Consider the following 23,688-nt stretch of genomic DNA (forward strand, 5'->3'; position numbering starts at 1 on the left):
AAACATCCTATTGGGTACCAGTTTTGTAGGATATTATGCTATCATTTGGAGTTTTAAAATGAATGGCAGAGCTTTTTGGTAAACTTTTTTTTTTTTCAATTTTACCTTGTATTTTAATTTAAATGTAATATTCTTTCTTCCTAGATCTCCTCCATGTCATGAAATATAATCTTTCTCTACTTTGCAGGTTTTTCTGTAATTAAAATGTTCCCTGACTCCAATACTTGAACGAATTTTTGTTCCCATAGACAAGTCGTTACTTTGTTGATTGCTTATGTAATTGAGTAAACCCTAGGTGAGAGCTGACTAAATTAGAAAACAGGAATAAGAATTATCTTCTTTGGTCACCTCATAGCTTAATAAAACTGGGGAAATCATTCAGCTTAAATGTGCAGGGAAATTCCCCTTTTCATTTGCCCTTCTCTAGTCCCAATATGTCTTTAGGGATTAATAAGAAAACATATAAAAAATCTGGTAGAACATATGTGTCCTAAAAACTTAAACAGCTTTGGAAAATAAAATATGCTTTGATGGGCATTCAATTAATATTTGATCAAGGAATAATATACCCACTGGGGAGAATTTTTTTTTAATTGTCGTAATGATAAAATATAAAAGCAAAGAATGACAGAAGGTTGAACTTCCATAGCTCTTTCTGTCTGTACCACTAACTGTGATTTGGATAAGTTACTTACCTCTCCAAATTCTCGGTTTCTTCCTAAGAAAAATGTAGGTGATAATAGTACTGCATAAGGTTATTTTTAGGATTAATAAGATAATATATGTAAAACCTATAGCAAAGTGCTCAGCATGTAAATTCTCAAAAATAGTGGTTATTCAGAAAAAAATTCAAGAGAATAATTTCAAGAGTGTATTCAACAGTGTCTAAGTACTTTCAGAAGAGCAAAGCGTGAACTGCATAGAGTGAGATCTCAAAACAGAGGCTTTTCTGCTAGAATGTAAAATATATGTACCTGAAAAAACATTCATTTTGCAAAATTGCACACTCAAAATAATAGGACTTATGGAGGAGGAAAAAAAGGTTTGGGCAGATCACTCAGAAATCTGTGCAGTTCTGTTGTTGGTTTTCTGGCTAATAATCCTAATTAAACTACTAGGCCTATTAAATCTCCAGGAACACTTGGACCCAGTATCACGATTTGCATCACATCCTCCTCTCAGAGGGAGGAGATGTGAGTCACTGAATGCATGTTTTTTTTAATCAAAATTTAAAATCTGATTTAGTATCCAGAGAGACATGTCTTTGCAGCTTCTTCAGCTGGAATTGCAGCTTCAACAGAGAGCTTAACTTTTAGAAGGTGTAGTGTTTTGACTCCTTGCCTCCACTAAACCAGCTCCTAATTGTGCAAAAGGAATTGACTTACATAGAATTTTTCTGCTTCTCACCCTTTTGAGACCTTTATATATAGCTAAGGCTTTCTCTAATTGTAATGAAGGCTTGCCCCTGATCACTTTAAAATGTTTAACAGTCAGGGAAAAAAAAATTACATGAACCAACAGGACATCCAAAGTCCAAATTCTATGGCTTCATAATTTACCAATAACAAAGGAACTTTTCTTTAGAGAAATATGTATTATAATGGAAAATACCTGTGTGTTGGGTGAATGAATGAACTCCCCTTTCATCTTTGAAACTAAGCTGTATATAGAGAAGAAAGAATACAAATAAAGTATGTTTTTATTGTTGCTTCTGTTTCATGTATATCAAGCACTTATAAGTGTAATTTAATGGGCAAACCACTTAGAGACATCAGTTATTATTTTCTTTCATTTTTCTTGGATATATTCCCCACACTTGGCCCAAAAGTTTATGAAATTATCTTTGAATCGCTAGCAAAATTCCCCATTCCTGGCTGATAATTACTGTTTACTCTCAATTTGATTCATTTTATTCTCATAGATTTTTTTTTTCCCAAACACCTTTTAGTGGTGCCTACAAGGGATGAATCCAGTTCTAGCACTGAGATTAAACTGTGCCAATAATGTATTTGGCAAGGTTGTTGCTAAGATTGGCAAATACCATTTTTATTAAATTATTTCACATGTAATATAAACTCTATGCTTTCTGTGGTACTAAAAAAATTACCATTTAACTGACTTCACCAAATTTGCTTAAAGGTTTGAAAGAGTAGTTCGGCTATATTTTAGTTGGGTCACCTTATATCAAGTATTGAAGCAGCAAGGTGATAGTTTACTCAGAAATTATATGCAAAACTTTGTTGGTTCTCATTTTTATGTCATTTTATTTTAGCCACTTTAAGAAAAGATGATTCTGTTATTTCAAGTCCTGATATAACTGATATTGCACCAAGTAGAAAGAGGAGGCAGCGGATAGAAAAAAATCTTGGAACAGAACCTAAAATGGCTTCTAAGGATCATCATCTTCAAGAAAAGGAAAAGTAAGTTATTTTATTCTCTGATCAATAGTGAGATGATGTAAAAAATACAATATATAATTTGCAAGATTGACTTAAAGTAAATGAATTTCCTTAAAGTGTTTTTAAAAAAATAAAATGATGGTTTTGGAAATTGTAAAATATTTGAATCAATATATTCACTGTGGTATTTGGTTAATTCCCATTAATATTTAAAGCAGAAATGCTAAAAATATAAGCAAATTTTTTCTTGTGCATTTTATAGATTAATTAGAAATGGCATGTAGGAACTAAAAATATTACAATCCAGCTTATGTTCATTAGAGTATTTCAATGTTATTTACTGTAAAGAGGCCCATATAGCATTCTAATTAGCCATTTGATTTGGTTATGCATAGTATTTTTTCAAGTAAAATGTCTTTTCTAGCCATCTGAATATATTAAATTTTGGAATTACATACTTACTTTTAGTGTTTTTTATCTTTGGTTCATTCTGCCCTCCATCAATCTGCATTCCAATTTAGTTGTAATGAGTTGAGAAGTTGGAATAATTAATGCTTCATTACAGCAAAACAATGAGCATTTATAAAGAATATTGTCAATTGAGAAAAACAAATGTTAAAATCATTTTTATGCTTGGATATGAGTATATATTCCCTTTTTCTTTAAATTATTAATTGATTTAGCAAATTGTTATTGAACAATGACCATATGGCAGGTGGTTTTATAGACAAGTGGTTCTCAAAGTGTGATTGAGATCCTCTCAGAGTCACCAAAGCCCTTTCATGGAGTCCCAAGTTTGTCCTTTCTTCAAATCATACTTGTGTGAGGCCAGTTTTTCTTCATATATTTCAATTAAAGTAACATATCACTTCTGATTGAATGCAGAAGCTAATGAAATCCAACTGTTTTCAATCAAGCCAGCCATCAGAGAGATTTGCAAACCTGTAAAATGCCCTCAACAATATTTTTATATTAACAATAATTATTATGTATAGTTAAATATTAATATTAATTATTAATATAACAGTATAATTAATATCAATTATTATAAAATCACTGAATAATAGTGAGTTTTCATAAGGAGTATGTTATTTATGTTATCATATGGTGGGTTTGTTGTTTTTTAATTACTTTATAAATATTTTTTAATTTTCTCATTTTTAATTTTGAATGTGGAAAATTTAATCCACATAAAAGCTCTTCAGGTCTCAAGAATTTTTAAAAATGTAAGAGTCCTGAGAATGAAAAGTTTTAGAACTCTATTATAGACACTGAGGATGTGAAGACTAAATGACTCACAGTCCATGCCTTCAGGACATGACAGCCAGAGGGAAGTTTTGTAGTGTCTTACATAATAAAAAGCATTTTAGAATTAATGGTAGAATTATTTTGTTTGTTTATCATTGGGTTTTTGTTCTCTCTGCAATTGGCCTGCTCTTCTTGTACTTAAAAATGCCATCTGTATACTACACTACGTCCCTTATGCCTTCAGACAGCATGTGCAAAAGCCCAAGGTACCTGAAACTCTTGATTGTGTTTATCATCTGAATTTATTCGTCAGCTTTCCATAACTCCCTGAATCCCTAGAGTTTGACGCATGTTATCATCACCTTTGAATAATGAACCCAAAATATTTCCAAATCACAAACATTAGAATAGCCAAACTATTGCTGTAGATTCATGTGGAATGAATAAAACTCTAAGCAGTTGTAAATATTCAGGAAACTCTGTACTTTATCCCATCAATCAGTAAGCAAATGAGTAATGAGTGTCTGTTAGGTGCTAGGTATTATGCTAAATGCTGAGGATTCAGGGGAGTAGAAAATAGACACAACCCAGCAGTTTTCATGGAACTTTTTGTCAAATTGTTTTGCCTGGTAAGTATTTCAGGGTGTGGGGGAAGAAACGAGTATCGTGGTTTTATGTTGCAGTGTTGCATCTTAGCTATTTTAATTTGACCTTTGGACTAAAAGTAAGGTTTTAAGGTCACTAACATTTTCTGAACATATTGTATTGCTTAAACAGTTTTCAGAAGTGCATGGTAAAGACATGAAAGAAGTTTGGCTCTTAAGACTAAATATTTTTATTTAGCTTTATAATAAAGGCAATGTGTTTGTTTTTCCAACATACATACAATTAATATTATGTTCCTTTTCTTTTTCACGTTTATATGATCATGTCAGTGTTTATTTTGTATACTTTTGCTACTTAAAAAGTTGATAGAAACCATATCAGCTTTTTTGAATTGTCTGCTAATTATATCACTTTAGGACATTTGGGCCAAACTGTCCCTGTGTTCAAATGAAAACCATATGTTAGATGTCAGAACTAATTTTAAAGATTAGAGGATATTTAGTTTAGCATTTATTAATTAGATGTTGAATTGTCGATACCCTGCTTTAGAACTCCTCTTCCTTTTCTCAAAACAAAAAGATATATTGTGCATTTTGTTCTTATGTTATTTTTTATACTCTGGTGGGGTTTTTTTTTTCCATTTTGCATGTAGGAGACTGAAATTTTATGTCTCTTTAAATTAAAATACTAGTTTTACATTCCCAATTCTATTTTTTTAATTCAGTTTTATTGCAATATATTCACATACAATCAACTGTTCACAGTACCATCATATAGTTGTGCATTCATCACCACAGTCAATTTTTGAACATTTTCCTTATTCAAAAAAAAATTAGAATAAAAATAAAAGTAAAAAAGAACACCATTCCAAAGAAAAGCATTCCGTTTCCTCCATCCCACCTTATTTTTCATTTAACTTTTGTCCCCATTTTTCTACTTATCTGTCCATACACTGGATAAAGGGAGTGTGAGCCACAAGGTTTTCATAATCACACAGTCACACCATGTAAGCTACATAGTTATATAGTCATCTTCAAGAATCAAGGGTACTGGGTTTCAGTTTGACATTTTCAGGTATTTCCTTCTAGCTATTCCAATACACTAAAAACTAAACAGGGATATCTATATAGCACATAAGAATGCCTTACAAGGTGACCTCTTGACTCCATTTGAAATCTCTCAGCCACTGAAATTTTATTTTGTTTCATTTCATGTCTCCCTTTTGGTCAAGAAGATTTTCTCAATCCCACAATGCCAGGTCCAGGCTTATCCTCGGGAGTCATGTCCCACATTGCCAGGGATATTTACACCTTTAGGAGTCATGTCCCACATAGAGGAGAAGGCAGTGAGTTCACCTGCCGAGTGGTCTTAGAGAGAGAGAGAGGCCACATCTGAGCAACAAAGAAGTTCTCTGGTTCCCAATTCTTTTTATGAAAAAAAAAAAAAAAATTAGAAAGCTTTTACAAAACAAAAAGAAGCCCTTGGCTCTAAAGAAACCTTAGAATAAGACATTCTCAATAACTGATGAATAGCCTTTATTTGTTTTTCAATCCAACTACAACTACTTCTTTTTCTGCCTTCCCAAGCACTTTTTCTGTGATAACTTCTCATCAATAATGTGTACATCAGTTGGGTTAATATACTCTAGCTGTACCCTCCAAGCAGGTGCAGATGTGGTTCGCTTGCTACTTCGGGGTGAAAAGATATTGACCTCTACTCTAAGCTTCACAGTTCCCTCAGCTCAAGTCTCATTGTTCCACTCCCTTTTTCTTTCAAATTCTATGGCCTCCAGTCCCTACAGACATTCCAACTGAGCATCTTTCATATCTCTCATCTATTTTGATTTCCTTGGCTTCTGCAGCTCTGCATCACTAGAACAAACAAATAGAAAATGGAGGAAGGAAAGATCATAAGTATTGTGGTTTAATTTTTTTTTGCTCTTGTACAAGACTTTGGGAACGATGATTTGCCTCTCTGGGATTTAGTTTTCTCATCTGTAAAATGAAAGGATTGAACTAGATAATCTGTAAGATATCTCCCAATGTTTATAATTCTATGACACATTTAACTTTTCATCTCTTTCAAAACATGAACATGACTTCTCAATAAATTGAAAAGTTTTTATGAGCTACTATCAATTAATATTCATAAATCAATTGAAATACTATCAAAGAGAAAATTATTCTTCTAAATTTATTTATAATTACTTTACAATGTAAAATTTTTAGTACATTTTAAAATACTGTAGTTTGTTTTCTACTCTCAAAAAAGCCAAATTCTAATCTATAAAGTGAAATCATGGTAAATTTTTAATTTATGTAAATATTTACTGAGATACTGTATAATAGGTACAGTGACAAGATGTAGGAGAAGAGAGAGGAACAAAGATAAATAAGAATTATGATAAGTGCTTTACATGTGATCTCTCAATTAAATCTCACACAAACCCTACAGGTAGACATTTGTTTTCTTCCTATAGATGGAGACAAAAAAAAAAAAACAACTAAGACTCAGAAAGACAATTATTTGTTTAGATCTGCACAGCCGATGAGTATTTTATTCCAAAGCCCATGCTTGAACCACTGCCTCAAAGGGGCTTATGAGTTATTGAGAGACAGAGATCTACAAAAATAATTTTGTGATTGCATGAGCCCAGTGGGAGGAGTACATCAGACTTAGGTTCCAAATTGGAATTTTGTGAATTTTGTTCCTTCAATTTTTAAAGTGCTGTCACAAGTGGGAATGGTTTTAGTGCACTTTACTTAAATCTGAGAATCAGTTTTGGTCTATGTTAGAGTTGTGTTTGATAACTGATTGGTGGAATGCTTGTAAATCCCATTTCAACCACATGGTCAATATTAGAAAGTCAGAATGTGGTACTTTTACATCATATTTAATTTGTATTCATGGGTTTAAAAGTTTAATAAACTAGTTAATTCTGAGTTAATGAGATGACATTATAAAGCAGTAATTGTAATTTAGTGGCATTTGATAAATATTGTGAAAATCAGAACATGATCAGTAATAGCACTGATAATTTGATATTATTTTTCAGCTGAGAGAAATAAATCAATTTGTAAATTTTCAAAGTTTATAGGAAAATTTTGTGTATTTTGTAAATTTACAAAATATAAAACAAAACTTCATAGTAAAGTTGTTTATACCAATAAAAATAGTAATTAGTGAAATATGCAAAATATTTTTCCCAAGAAAGTGCATGTGAAAACTATTTACTATGGAAATATTTACCATATTCTGTAAAATACTATTAAATAAAGTATATTATATCATATTAAATATGTAGAAGTGAAGTCAAGCCCCCACATAATTGTATTTGCTTTTGTAATAAGTATGCTTACAATTTCAGAAATTAAGTTTAAATAAGAGTAAAGTCAGAGGATGACCCACATCTGTCCAATGCTTTTTTCCAAACTTTTCTTATCTCTCTTCTGCATGCTTCCATGGTAGAAAAGCAACAGGTTTCTCTCACTGAAGTAAAGCACCACGCAAAGCAAAGGTGATCCCTCAGAGTGTATGGACTCAAAAACACAATTAAATAAGTGAATAGCCACATGTTTAGTGAGCAAATAGATATCATTGATACAGGAAAATTTAGCCTGTTGTTTAGATGCTGCTAATAAATGTGAAAGCTATAGAGCAGATAATTTCTCAACATATTTGTCAAGTATTCCCATTTGATAATCTGGCTTACAAAGTAAAATTCCATCCTTATAGAAAAATAATTATTCTTCAGGAATATAAGAAAATTAAGAAAATGTTAACAAATCTAAGAAACTAAGAAATGTATTTTTAATGGTCTCATTTTTGATAATTAAATATTCCAGTGTGTTTTGGAAGTTTGAAGAAAATTGTGTCTTTCCTGATTTTTTTTTTTAAATATTCTAAAACCCAGGACAAATATATGTTGCTAAGTTCTTAGTTTTCTCTGATAAATTGTGACACCATCTTAAGTGGAAACTACTTACTACAGAAATGTTAACCTTCCTTTGTTAAATAATGTCAAACACACAAATATTGTTTGTGTATTAAAACCAAGCCCTGTAACATTTGCCTCCCCACTGCCATTACTAAAGCCTGATCTAGTCAGCAAACTTACATTAAGCTCCTGTTACATGTAAGGCACTGTGCTAGATACTGTACTTAAAAAACTCATAATCTAGTCATACCAATTATCTTTTGTCTTTAGAACTTCACCATCTATTATTGGTGGGTACTCATACATTGTGGTTTCTAATTTTTTAGTAAGGTATACAGGTGGAAGACATTAAGCTCAGCACAGAAGATAGAAAAGGGAATGAGAGAATAATATTAGGAAAATATCTCAGTTGAGTCTAGCAGTGTCAGCTCAGTTATCATGCTATCTTCACATACTGGTCTCAGTTTTTATTGCTATATTATGCAGATTTTTTTCACATCATCTATCTTTCTTTCTATCTGTCATCTATATGTATTTAATTGCTATAACAGTTTTACTGGTTGTCAGTAATCAACATTCTAGGCACTATTTTCACAGAGTGCCTTTTATTTCTCATTACCAGGGTCTAATCTCTAGTCCCTATCTAATAGATGATTTTGGGATTGAGCAGTATACTTGAGGCCAACTCCTGAATGTGACCCTGTGGTATCTGTTTTACAAGCATTGTAAAAAGTTTATTTCAGTGGAATTTGCCCCTCCCCCTAGCAAATTATAGAAGGAAAATAAATGTTTATCTTAGAATTGACTTGCTCAAAGAGGAGAAACACTAATTTTGCTGCCTAACATGGAAAATAATTTCCAGTAAAAGCTAAAACTTCTCATGATTCCTAAAGGCTACAAACTTTATACTATATTGAATGGGTTGTTCTTATTTTCTTATAAAAAGTTCATTTTAACCCTTTCTTCTAAAATATTGAGGATGTACTTAATTGGGATAACTGTAGAACTTAAGGTATACTTCTCTTGATTTGTAAGAGTTCAGCTCTCCAAACTCGAGATAGGAAACAAGTCTTTAATTTTTTTATTCCCAGAATAGTGCTTAGAATGGCAGGTGTTAATAATTGCTGTGCTAAGCACTTTGCTTTATACTTTGCATGCATTATCATATTCCATTCTCATAACAACTCTATGAGGTGCTATTATTATCCTCATTTTATTGGCAAGGAAACAGAGGTACACAGTTTAAATAACATATGCAAGTTCACACAGATAGCGAGTGATTTTAAATTGTCATTCAGTGGATTAATAAACAATATACACCCCAGTGTTCAAAATGAATATCAGAGACTGTTTACCTGGAAGAGTTATTTCAACTTGACAAATTTAGCCAACCAACCAGTTTATCATCATTATCATTATCATTCCCTTACCAAATTAAATTGTTTTTCAGCATTAACTGGTCATTGTGTTTATGAAACTTAGATTACATGGTGTTTCTCTTTAGTTTATTATACTAAAGAAGATATCACTTGCCTGTAAACCTATACTTCTTGTTAAAAGAACATGAAATGGATGCATGGATATCTTCTTAAGTATATGTTGTAAGGACACTTGAAAGAAGTGACTCTCAGGTGATCATTAGCAAGAATTTTTAAAATTCTAAATTTTTTAAGAAATCAATTTTGTAAGATATTCTACCACATTCATGTTCCTTGTGTTCTTAGCCATGTTTAACTTGAAAAGATTAACTGAGACTGAATGTTTTGCACAATCTTAATTACTTTTCTTAGTAATGAAGGAAAGATTGCACAGAAAGCTTTGATTTTATAGTTCACATTATCGTGGCATATTAACCATTGTATCTCATTAAATTTACCTGAGAAGCCTTATTTCATTAGTTGTCTTCAATTCTAAGCATACTCAGGATTTCAAACATTTTTGTCAGTTCCTTACAAATGTTATTTCTTCTGTATCTCCTGTAGTAGCCTCTCAGTCGAATTTGCATTCACTCTGTGACTACCATATGATAAATGCACAATAGATACTGTTGTGCCGTAGTGAGAACAAAAGAATATTAACTGTGCCTTTTCTTCATTCATTCATTTAACAGATGTTTACATGCTGAGTGCTTAAGATACATTGGTTAGCAAAATAGACCTAGTCCTCTTTTCATATAGCTTATAGTCTATATGAAAGAAGCCAAACATTAATCGTATCATTACATAGATATATAATTGCATACTTCTGAAGGAGTTCAGATTTGAGGGAAACATAGCAAGGAAGCCATGCTTGAGGAATCATCATTCAAGCTGTATTCTGAAGGATAATGAGGAATAAAATAGTGGAGTAGAGAAGAGTGTTCAGATAGGGGAAACAGCTTGTTAGCATGTGCCCATGTGGAATGTGTGAGTGCAGCAGGAGTGGAAGGAGCTAGAACCAGAGGGAGCGAGATGACGCTGACGGGTACTCAGAGGCCAGACCGTGCAGGGCTGTGCGGCCCTTGTTAAGAATTTGGTCTTTCCTCCTATGTAAGATAGCATTCCTGTTTCTCACATTGCAGAGGATTTTTCTTTTTTTTTTCCTTCCCTTTTGGTACTTCTTTTTAATTCTTCTTGAGTTATCAAAATATCAGATTGCCTAGAAAATTCTGGTATTTTCCTCATTATTATGTCTTCTTAGATATAATGATTTATATTTATCTAAAGCTATTGTATATAGTTTTTTTTTAGCTCTACTTTCAGACTGTGTACAACTTTGCACAACTTTGGGTACCCAGTGGTAAAACTTTCTTTTGAAACACAGGAAACTAGAAAATTGAAAACACACTGAAACTTACGTAGCGGTCTCACAGAGATAATATCTTAAATCTGCATGTATTAACAGTCCTGAGGTGCAGAATTGTACTGCCATTTTACCTTTTGTTTTTGAGGTGGGGGGGTAAATGTAAATGCTTCTTTCAGAAATATTTTTAGATCTTTGACAGTTTCCCACCTTTTAGTAAGACTCTGAAATCCTTGAATCTGGCATTTATTGATAAATATTCATTTAAAAAATTCAGTGTGTCTAATCCACATAATATTATTATGCTAGGGGAACACTCATCATGTTATGTCAACTAGTGTCATCACTAAGAGTTATTATTCAACATGACCATATGCTGTACATTCCGTGCTATTTACTATCTTGCATCATCTGAAAGTATGATTTGGAGAGTTGTTTGGTTTGTCTTTTAAATTCCATATATTAAACAAAATGAACTAGCTGACAAAGACTGCAGATATTGTGAAATTACTTTCATATATGTACCTTATTAATATCATCAGATGAAATCTTGAGTGTGGGTAAGAATATTGTAAAATTACTTCATATAAATATATAAGAGCATGCTTTTTATCTAAATGAAATAGTCCTACTACACTCAGGCTTCATTAGATACCCAGCTCAAATTTTGCAGGTTACAGTTTATCATATAATAACCAAGGAAAAACTTTTCAGTAAAAATTTTAAGAAATTTGAGAACCCTTATTAATTCTCCCAACATTCTAAAAAAGGTTAATGCAAACAGATCCAACTCTGTTCATATCGGTAAATAAAAATCTATTAATAGCATTCTGTTGGTATGACGTGATGTCAGTTATAGCCAGCTAAATTGGTTGTATTATTTTAACAAATTGATTAATCTGTTCATTATTTACTTAAGTTGGCTAAGTTGAGTCAATATCCCCAATTTATTGAAATTACCAACCAGTTACTAAAATTGACCAACCAATAAAATATGCAAATTAAATGGTTTATTCAATGCTTGTCACTTCTTTAACTGTTTAACCCATTTCTCCCCACATGCAAATTCTGCTTTTAACTTCATATGGCAATTCCATTTCTCATTTCTGTAGGTTCTCTCTCTGGAAGTCAAATTAGTTTTAAGAGGTATTAGATTAGGTTCTGAACAGGGATTGGTTAACTCTTAGCAGAGACCTAAAAATGAAAACTAAGACCCTGAATCAGGACTCCAGACCTCAGTAGAGGTGCCTAAGAAGAGGCCAAGTCTAAGGTGCAACCCATTTGGGATTATGCTGGAGACCAAGACAGAGACAAACACAGACCCAGTTATAATACAGACGCAGTTACCAGAACTGGGGTATAGAACTCTCCTAATTAGAGCAGGAACAAGGGTTATTGCATACCAGAAGCAACCGTGACTTAATTTTAGCTGCTCCTTAATTTACCCTTGACTGAAAAAAGCATTAGTCACTGTAGACTGGGGAAGAGCCAGATACACAGGTAGGAGCAAAGTGCCTCCAGTTCTGCAATTTGGGTAGTTGAAGGGAACAGCGTCAAGATGTTTGTTGACATTAGATGATGATGAGTTAAGAATTTATTCTTTATAATAAATGCCATTCACAAACTTCATTCTATAGAATTATATAAAGGAGATCCTAATATGTACCCTAGAAAGGTTTCCGTATTCAAATAAGCTTGGAAAATGCTTTTATATAGTATTTGTTTTGGCAGGCTAGCAAGTACAAATACATAGGTAACTTGTATCTCATGCAGAGGCCTGTGGACATGACTTAATCTTCTATATGATAGATGTCTTTTGAAAACAGAGAGTTCAAACACATTGTTCCAACCAACCTTAAAAAAATATTAAATTATAACTTCTCACAGATGTTGCTTCTTGAACTGTAGTGAAGGAATTCTGTGTGTTCTGAATCAACTTTTTAACAAGTGAGAAAGAGTAATTAACAAATAATTTCCTTTAAGTGGTCTCAATAAGGAATTGTGTAACTGTAATATTTCAAGTGAGTGGTAGATGGCAAAATAACACACACACACACACACACATACACACACACCTTAGATTAAGTTTCTGATTTGATTAGCTGAAATTTCCAATTTTATAGTCCGGTTGGTTACAAGGAGCAAGAAAAGATGCACTGGGTCTCAGTACAGTATTTCCTCACCTCCTTGGGTTGGGGTCAGATATTGCATGGTTGTCACAGATATAGTTTGTATAAGGTATGGTCTTCTTGGATCTAGAAAAGCTCAATTCTTGCCTTTTTATACTAGAGGCTTATAGCACAGCACCATCCTGAAAAAAATTGCACAATACATGTACTTTTGTTTAGACGTATAATTACAAACATCAGGCTCTCTTGGCATCTGAACCAGAGTTACTACGTGTGCCCCTCTTAAGAGAGCCCACTTCCCCATAATTTCAGTTGCAGTCAAGAAAGAGTTTATTACAAAATAAAATATTCACTATTATTAAGATCCTTTTTTTATTGGCATTTTGAAGGAAGTTATTTGTTTGCCTTCTGATATTCTTCTCCCCTTGTTTCTATCATCAATGTTATAGATACTACAAAACTAAAACCTAACAATAGAAGGCTAGGGAAATGTCCAGTATTAATCCATTTATTTTTCAAAAAAAATGAATTTGGTTTCCTAATTATGAAAGTGGTACATACTCCTCCCAGAAAAAATCAGAAAACAAATAGAAGCAAAACAGAACATATGGGACATTCATACTCCCATCTACTGAAGGACAGCCACCGTCAGCACCATGGCTAATCTGTATCTTTGCATATCGCTTCCCGGCATAAGGTAAACTTTACGTGCAAAACTAGGCTCATATCATTTATGATGTAACCTGCCTTTTTTTTTACTTAAATATATGTTATAGACTCTTTCTACTTTAATAGATACATTGCTACATACATATATTTATAGTATCCAATTGTATAAATGTACCATAATTTATGTAACCAATCTCCTATTGGACATTTAAACTTATCCACATTTGTATTATTGTAAAGAGTGTTGTATATACTTTTATATAAATTTGCACATGACTGATTATTTCCTTAGAATGAATTCCCAAAAGTGGAATTACTAGGCCAAAGGGCATGTGTACTTGTTAGTACTTTGTTACATTTTGCCAGAATTCCTCCAGAAAGGCTGTAACAATTTATACTCCTTCCAGCGGTGTTTGCCTTTTGATCTTTTGGTTTCCTTTTCATTTTGCTATTGGCAGATCATTTTAATCATTTATTCAATTAAAGGTATCTCACTGTTTGAATTTTTGTTATCATTAGAAAGGTCATATTTTTTTCAGTTATTTATTGATTATTGCCATTTTATCTTTTGTTGATAGCCCATTCATATCCTTTGCTGATTTTCATTGGACTTCTGCCCCTACTGTATTTTATAAAAGTTCCTATATGTTAAAATATTAATATTTGTTTTTACCAGCTTATCATATGCCTTTTAATTTTTGTTAATGACATTTTGTTTACATAAGCTATTAGTTGGTTAAATATATCAGTCAATAACAATGATAATAGTTAGCATTCACTGAATACTTACATGCTAGACACTGTACTAAGTCCTTTTTATGCATTATCTCCTTTAACTATACCCATTTCATAGATCAGGAAGCTCAGACTTAGAGGGATTTATTAGATAACTTGCCCAAAGACAAATGTGATTTTGAATCTAGGATCATCTTATTCCAAAGACCATACCTTTTAGCTATCTTATTATACATCTTCAAAAGTAGCAGTAATTAGTAATATTTATTTGATAACTGTGTGCCAGGTGTTGTGTTAAGCACTTGAATTTCATTAACTCATTTAATTCTTAACCATAACTCTGAATTAGGATTCTATTTGTATCCATATTTATAAATATTTGAATAGAGATGAGCTTCAGTAAGATTAGACTGCTTGCTCAAGATCACTATAATAATGCAGTATGATAATCTCTGTGAGTGCAGAGATTATCTCCTCTCCTGCCTGCCTTTACAAGGTGAATATGAGGGTCAGATGAGATCATGAGTGTGAAAGCACTGTCTAAAATAGCTCACTATAGGAATATGATGTACTGTTATTTTTAAAGGCACGAAATCTTGGAAGTCTGTTGCTGGGAAGGAAACTATGGAATTTCCAAACCTGTAGCATTTCATTTCCTTTATAATTCTTATGGAAATGAGGACTACCCATATCCTTTTACATGCTAACTCAGCAAATCTTCTTTCCTTCCCATGTAGCAATCAATAAGGTATAACGTTGGAGGAAAATAACACAATCGGAAGACTATGTTTTAAAAGCAATTGATTAATTTGAGAGATACACAGTATGACACATTTATACCCAAGCATTTGTATTATATCATATTTTAGATTATTTAATCCTTTAAAAGTATTTAATTTCCAATTCGAGTATTTACTCATTTTTTACAATTTAACCGTTTGCATGAACCAATTTGGAAATGTGATAGTCATCCATTTCTTTTTAAAATGATATGTTTATACCTTGATTCATAAAAATTTGTAACAATTTATTGCTTTTTTCCTTTTTTAAAATTTGAAATTTGTGCATATGTGTGTGTGTATGTATGTGTATGTATATGTGTGTGTGTATAATTTATATGGAGAATATAATTCATCATATTCAAATATATAATTCTTGACAATCTTTGGTGACTGAACTTTAAACCTCCTTAGTGTCAAATTAGGGACATGAAATGTATGTGCAATTGTTATATATTTACTTTGGTCATCATGAGCAAACCTCATTTTTTACACAACTTTAATTTTATCACAATGTTTATCTTAGTTTCGAAAGTAAACACAGCGGTGGTTTTAAAACGAGATAGGTTTTTATTAGGTTTACTCTGTGTTTACCTAACTGTTCAGGCTGCAACTCTCACTTTCCTTGCTGCATGTTTTGATTAATAGCCCCTTGGATTTGTTCCAGAATATACTGATTATGGTTAGTGCACTTCAGAAATGATTCATTAATTGTGTTTGCGACTCAAAATAATTAAGATTGATCATATGCATTATTATAGGTTTGCCAATAAAATCGGCAGTTACGTTTTAAGATAAAGTTTGCCTAAGTAGATTTTTTTTAACTACACCAAAAGGATACAATTTTTTTCATGCATTCGATATTAACCACATCTTTATAGCCTTTTAAAAAACATGATTTTTAATGTGTCTGAGGCTTAATCTTATACATGTATGTATTTTTAGTTCTATTTTAACATTATTTCAAGATGATACATTTCTAAGGAGATTACATACATGATTTTAAAAGTATTTCCATGTTTGCAACTCACTCTGGGAACAACCCTTAATACAATTCCTTCAGGCTATTACATGCATTTAAATTTCAAATTACTGACAGACTTGGATTTCTGTAAAAACAAAAACAAAAAAAATTAATATGAGGCTGTAATAATCTTTCTGAGTTTTACGTAAAAGGAATTCATTATATATTTCATATACATATCATGCACCTATTGTTTGAAAAACATTTTTACTTAAAATTTCTCTAAATTTGGCTTGATAATAGTTATTGTTTCAGGCATCTTAAGTATTCTACCAACAAAGAATAATGTGTAAATATTCATTATACCTGTCCAGTGAGATTGCTGATCAAAGGAAATGACTCCTTGCTAATAATTTCTAGTTCAATATTGAAAGAAAATTAGGTACATTAATTTTGTTTTTATTATTTGGAGTACTGTGTTCAAAATTTACATTGTAACAGTGATAGTCTACAACTTGAATCATCTATTATGATACATAACTAAATGTAAAGTAGGTATGTATTAAAACATTATGAAATGAAATAAAATATTCTATCAAATAGAACTGGAGACTGTTTCATATTCTAAGTTTTGTCTGAATGTATAAATTAGTTATTCTCACATAAGATGGGAACCCCAAAAGTAACTATGTTGGCAAATATAGTAAAAAAAAAAAAATAGGAAATGAGAATACAAAACAGAAAACACACAAACAAAAGGCCTAAGTAAAGGAATTAAAAATATAAAGAGACCCATAAGTATGATTCAAAGATTTTGTTTTTGGTAAATCATTAATAAAGGAAAATAGAACATAGACATTTTTTTTTTAAATACCACTACTAAAAATATTTTCAGTAAAATTCTTTTTGTTGATTAATTGAAACTCTTACAACAATCTGGTTTCTAAACAATTCCTAAAAAATTATAGTTTCTCAAGATCAAATTTGTGCATGTTACATTTAAAAATCTTATGTCTGTAATAAATAAAGACAAATTATTGGCATGTTAAATATAGCAGTTATGATTACTAGCAGTACTGAGTGCTAGAAATACAGAATGAGGTTGACAGACTATGTCTTCAGGAATCTTTGAATATGAAATAAAACAATGAAGGAAGATTAATCAATAGCACACTATGTCTTTTCCTTCTCGTTCTCACTATATTTACTGACAAACTATCTTTAATATGTACACAACTAACTGCAATATGCCTGAAATGTGCCAAATTCCTTAAAAGCTACAAAGAACTAAGAAATTTCAGAGGAAGGACAGTCGATATTGCATTTGGAGGGCTATGGAATGAGTTGATGAGAAGTCAGAGAAAACTGGCCAAGAGGTGGTATCATTTAAGTTTGGCTTTGAAAATGCGTGGGGTTTCGAGAGTCATAAACCGAAAAAAGATAATGCAGAGACAATTGGACCCAACCTCTAATATCCCCTTCTTTCTTTTTGAAATAGAATCCTCTTCTGCCACTCATTACACCCCCGAAGTTTTAACAGAGCAATTGACTGCCAACCTAGAGGCTTTATATCCTAACCCCATTGACAGTGACAAAATTCTTGCCAATGGGATATGAACAGAAATGGTATGTGCAATTTTTGGATCTTCCCCCTAAAATGATTGAATATACATTCCTCTATCTCTGTCTTCCTTGCCAGCCCATCTTCCACCTAGCATTTAAGGAAAACATTCTAGGCAATGGCAGAGCAAAAAGATGAAATCAGGGTCCCTGGAGAATTTTGTGGCGCTGGGCAGCATATCCACCATGGACTACCCTGCTCTGTGGGAGAGAGAACTAAATGTCTGGCTTGACTGAGCTTGATTGAGCTAGTCTTTCTCACAGAAACTTGGGATATACCCTAACTTAAAAGAAGGGCTATCCCATTGGAGAACAGAGTATATAGGTAAATGCATGGAGAAGAGTCTGGAAAACAGTCAGGGACAAATGGCCAGATCGTGAGGTGCATTGAGATATGAATAAAACTGGCAAAAGGACTTAACAATCAGTTTATTTGTACTTCTTTTATGAATGTAACAAGGAGCTGCTAAAGGTTTTAAGCAAAAGAATGCTATAATTGAACAATGCTTTAGGAAACTTTCCCTGGATACTCTCTCTTGGATAGAGGGAAAGGTTACAGATTGGCAGTAAAGATAGGAGAATACTATCCTTGCCCAAAAGGAGTTATCTGAAGAAGAGCAATTGTAAGTATGATTGGAAAGGAAAGGAAGGGATAGATAGAAAAATTTAAGGTTGCTGTCCTCTTACTATCAAAGACATGGGAAGCCTCATCAGTTTTTAAAAACAATTTGGTAAACATGGTCTTTATCAAAGTAAATCAGCTGTTTATTTTAGAAATTAACTTACCACAAAAACTGGATAAACAAAACTTGACGATCATGGGCACTGACTTCCCAGAAGACCAGAAAAGTTTCTTTTTCCAGGCTGTCATTACATACTCAAGTACATAGATTGTATTATATTAATTTTATTATTTTACTTCATTTATTTCATTTTTTTCTTAATTTGGTATATTGGTAAGGACTGTAATCAGTATGCCATCTCCAAATCATAGTCTAAGAAGGGGTGTCTCCCTGCAAGGTGTACTATGGCCCTCAGAAAACCTTTCTTGATGTGGTGTTTCTTGTTAGCTACAGTCGCAGGAAATGCCCCTTTCTGGACATATATTTTCATTTTGGTCTGAAGTCATGGGGTTTCATATATGTATATAGACAGATAGATAGATATATGGCCTTCTACTTATAGATGCAGTGCTGATTTCTAGAAGTGTTTTGTCATAGAGTCAGGATATATGACTTTTTAGAAATTTCCAGACTGCAGGGGATAAAATATGAGTTGTATTCACAAATGAATTTGGCGAACTAAAGAAGTGATGATATATTGGCATAAAACCAGAGAGACATATATATCCCTATTTCCCTATTTTCAAGGAAATCATGGAAATAATAATTTTCCATTTCTTGACATTTAATTTTGGTTAAGCAATAAATGGTACAATCCAAAGCATAGAAACCATTAAAGAGAACATTTCATCTGTTCCCAACTGTTACATGGGCAGATGAAAATCTCAGTATTCCTGCTGAATAAGATTGTCTTTCAAGTCTAAAAGCATACTTTCGGGGTCCTCTAAATAACCTGTTAGGAGAAGGCACCAGTAACTTCTAGAGGAAGAAAACATACCCAGCATAGAAAAGAGAATTTATCATTACAGATTATCAGATATGGGTTATAGACTTCCATCTTTACCTCCATCTTAATATACTGATAGAGTACTTACCAAATGCCAAGGACTGTACTTGGTGGTGAGCTATAGCACCAAATCATCATGAGCTATAGCTCCCGGTGCTTTCCCTCAGGGAGGATGTGATATGGTGGAAACAGATGGATAAAACAATTACAATATAATGTGACAATGAGTGCATAGGCATAATAGTTAGAGGTACATTTGGAATGCCTAATTAAACTGAGTTCTTAGAGGTAAGTATAAATAATGCAAATAAAAAAGTATCACCTTTTGTCTTCATTAACCAAGGATGGACACCATAGATAAGTGACCACAAATGAGAAAATATATTTCATTTGATAAGACTTTAAAAAATTAACCTCCAAAATTGGGAATTCAATGCAAATTGAATGTTACAACTAGAATGTACCAAGCACGTAGCAGGCACTCAGTAATTAACAAATGAATGAATAAAGGATCTTTTCTATAATAAGGTAAAGGAAATACTGAGTGGATTTCCCTACCCACCCTTCCCTCCTTGGTAAATGATATTTCCAAGTACCCAGTAGCTAAATCCTGATATTTGTGAGTCACTCTTAAGGGCTCCCTTTCCCTCATCCCTCGCATTCAATCCATCTGTAGGTCCTATACTTTCTGTCTCTAAAATATTTCTAGAACCTAATCACTTGTTTTCTACCTCCACTCCCACAAACCTGACTACTCTCAGGAAGAGAAAGAAAAGTCATGTAGCAGGAATATTATATAGAGAGAGAATAATACAGATGAGATCAGAGAGATTGGTCAGTGCCAGACCATATCAGGCTTTGTAGGTCAGAGTAAGAAGGCTGGATATTTTTCTAATGTAGCTGTAGGCTCTTGAAGTGTTTTAGTCAAAAAAGTGATAGGATTCAACTACTCCTTTATAAGGATCAACAGCTAGTATATAGAATATGAATTGTAAGAGAGTAAGCAGTGCTACACATTGTAGACTTCACAGCCCCACAAAGTAGCGCTGGGTGGGAGTGGTTAAGAGGTTATTGCAACATTCCAGGGAAGAGATAATGATGTAGCTGCTGAGACAAAGAAGCTTGCTGCTGGAATAGCTTGGGGGTGGGGGTGGGGGAAAGGGATTTAGGACAGAGAGGAATGAAGGATGGTTTCTATGATATTGGCTTGAGTTGTTGAGTCAATGGTGATACACTGAGACTGGGAAGATGGGGAGAGGAGCAGGTTTAGTGTGGAGAATCAAGATGTCTGTTTTGGTGATCTTAAATTTGAGATGACTTTAAACATCCTAGAGGTGGTATGTTGGAGGACAGATCTCTAGCTCTATGTAGATCTCTAGCTCTATGTAGAGATTTAGAGTAGGATGTAGATTTGGGAATTATAAGCATATAGATAGTATTGAGAGCCATGGGACTAGAAGACATTCTGTATAGAAGGCTGAGCCTTAGGGCATTCCAAGATTTGGGGATCAGGCTTTACATACTTCACCATATAGAGACCAACCTCTAAGGAAGAGAGACTAGTGAAGTAGGAGGCAAACAAGGTGATCGTGATGTAATAGGAACCCAAAGAAGAAATGTTTCAAGAAGGAAGATATGGTCAATTCTCTCAAATGCTACTGAGAAATGAAGTACAATAAGGACAGAGAAGCTTCTAGGGACTCATGGGAGTCTTGAGGAGACAGATGACCAGTTAGAGTAGGATGAGGTAAGAATTAGGGTACAGAGAGTATGGATAAATCTTTTAAGAAGTGAGCAGATGAAGGAGGAAGAAATCAGAAAGGGCTGTAGGCTTGTTTACTTATTTGCTTATTGAATATAGAAGTAAGAGAACAAGCATGTTATTTGCTTTTGGAAGTGACCCTGTCAAGTAGAAGATACGACTTGACCAACTCACTCAGTTTTTCTGGGCCTTAAGTTTTCTCTTGTATAAAATTAGCCAGATAAATTTATCTCATTTACTTTCTATGTAGGGAAATACCATATTGTATTGGTTAAGAGTGTGGGTTCTGAAATCCAGTTGCCTGGGTCTTTGTTTTAGCTTCACTGTTTAAACCTGTTGGATTTTGGACACCTCACTTAACCTTTCTATGCTTCAGATTCTTTATTGATAAAAAGGGATAACAATAATACCTACCTGGAGTTGTGAGAATTATGAGATAAAGCATTTTAAATCTTAAGCACAGTGCCTGGTTGATAATGAACACTCAATACATATTAACTATTTTTCTATTTATCATTGCTTTTATGATCCCATCTCTAAGATACTATCAGTCTTTGCATCTCATTTAAATCACATATTCTTTAAACTCTCTCCATACACTCTGTAGTATATAGAGTATAGATATATCTTCTGAGTTTCTATAATAGTTTTTATTAACAATGATACTATCTATTAGTGAACTAGTAGGAAGTTCCAAACTTAAAACACTAGATAGTTTTTGGAGAAGACAGGTTTCTAATAAAAAAGTACATTCTACAAATAATTGAGGGCCTAATGTTTGTCAGGCACTGTTTTAAGAGATACAGTAAAGACCAAAACAAAATCCCTGTTTTCATGGAGCTGAAATCTTTATAGTCAACAATGAGAAATCTTGAACTCATCATAAATTTCATTTCCTTTGCAAAGTCTCATAGCATATGTCTTTAGCAGTTTAGGAAAGCTTATCTTTTTAAAATAAATAAAAGATTTTTGACAGAGATAAATGGAGAAAAAGAGGAAGGGAGAAAAAGAAGGAAGGAAGGATAGATGGAAGGGAAGGAGGAAAGAAGGGGAAAACTCATTAGCATAGTTTAAAATGTTAAGTTTTTCTGGTTTTCTGGGCTCTTGTGAATATGTGCCAAATCCCCCTTAGGAGACTTGGTGTTAGTAATTACCTTTCGTGATTTAAATTTACTTTACTCTAAAGATTATCCAGTCAGTGATGTTTGATAATATATTACCTATAGCTGTTATATTTAAGTGCAGCTCAGATTTCAGGCCCAGATTTATTGAGTACCTGGCAGGTACCTTTTCTCAAAGAGCTAGCAGGTAAGTCAGATAGGTACAAAGAATTTCCACATAATACAATAACTTTCTTTTTTTCCTTCAGTTTTGTTGAGATATATTCACATATCATATAATCATCTGTGGTGCACAATCACCTGTTCACAGTACCATCATACAGTTGTGCATTCATCACCCTAATCAATTTTGAACATTTTCCTTACACCGAAAAGAATAAAAATAAGAATAAAAATAAAAGTAAAAAAGAACACCCAACTCATTCCATCCCCCCATCCCACCCTATTTTTCATTTAGTTTTTGTCTCCATTTTTTTTCTACTCATCTGTCCTTGTACTGTATAAAGGGAGTATGAGCCACAAGGTTTTCACAATCATACCATCACACCATGTAAACTGCATAGTTACAAAATCATCTTCAAGAATCAAGGCTACTGGGTTGCAGTTCAACAGTTTCAGGTGTTTCTTTCTGGCTATTCCAATACACTAAAACCTAAAGAGGCATTTTGATATAGTACATATGAATGCCCTCCAGAGTGACCTCTCGACTCCATTTGAAATCTCTCAGCCATGGAAACTTTATTTTGTTTCATTTAACTTCCCTCTTTTGGTCAAGAAGATGTTCTCAATCCCACGATGCCAAGTCCAGGCTCATGCCCAAGAGTCATCTCCTGCGTTGCCAGGGAGATTTACACCCCTGGGAGTCATGTCCCATTTAGGGATGAAGGCAGTGAGTTCACTTGCTGAGTTAACTTAGCAGGGTGGGGGGTAGGGGGAGTGGGGGGGTGGGGAACACATCTGAGCACAAAGAGGTTCTCTGGGGGAGACTGAGGCACAATTATAAGTTGGCTTGGCCTCTCCTTTGCAGAGGCAAGCCCCAGGATCGAGGGCCCAGGATGCCAAATTGTCAGTCCTCAATGTTTGTAAAAATAACAGCAATAACCCAGGTGGAGTCGACCAACATTTCTGTATTTTCCCCCAGCTCCTCAGGGGGGCCCTGCAAATATGTTTTTATTCTCTGCCCAAATTACTTTGTGATGTATCACTATTTCACACTTACCTGTACAAACCTACCAGATCTCCCTTCCTGTTCAAAGTTCCATGTAATTATGGTGTTTGAATGAACTGAACATACAAGTTAAATTATTTA

The 23,688-nt window shown here is 33.3% G+C and overlaps 1 protein-coding gene across 5 annotated transcripts in view; it reads left to right on the forward strand.

The window, feature by feature from the left end:
• The window catches only part of XRCC4 (X-ray repair cross complementing 4), a 334,165-nt gene that overhangs the window by 228,043 nt on the left and 82,434 nt on the right, over positions 1-23,688 (forward strand). For 4 of the 5 annotated variants that reach the window (XM_037800808.1, XM_037800806.1, XM_037800809.1 and 1 more), the window contains one exon: positions 2,273-2,420. The exons of the other annotated variant lie outside the window; for it this stretch is intronic. In XM_037800808.1, the coding sequence (XP_037656736.1) occupies positions 2,273-2,420 (148 nt within the window). The remainder of the gene's footprint in view (positions 1-2,272; positions 2,421-23,688) is intronic. 5 annotated transcript variants of the gene reach the window in all.

Source organism: Choloepus didactylus, chromosome 13, assembly GCF_015220235.1.
Source record: "Choloepus didactylus isolate mChoDid1 chromosome 13, mChoDid1.pri, whole genome shotgun sequence".
Taxonomy (NCBI): Eukaryota; Metazoa; Chordata; class Mammalia; order Pilosa; family Megalonychidae; genus Choloepus; species Choloepus didactylus.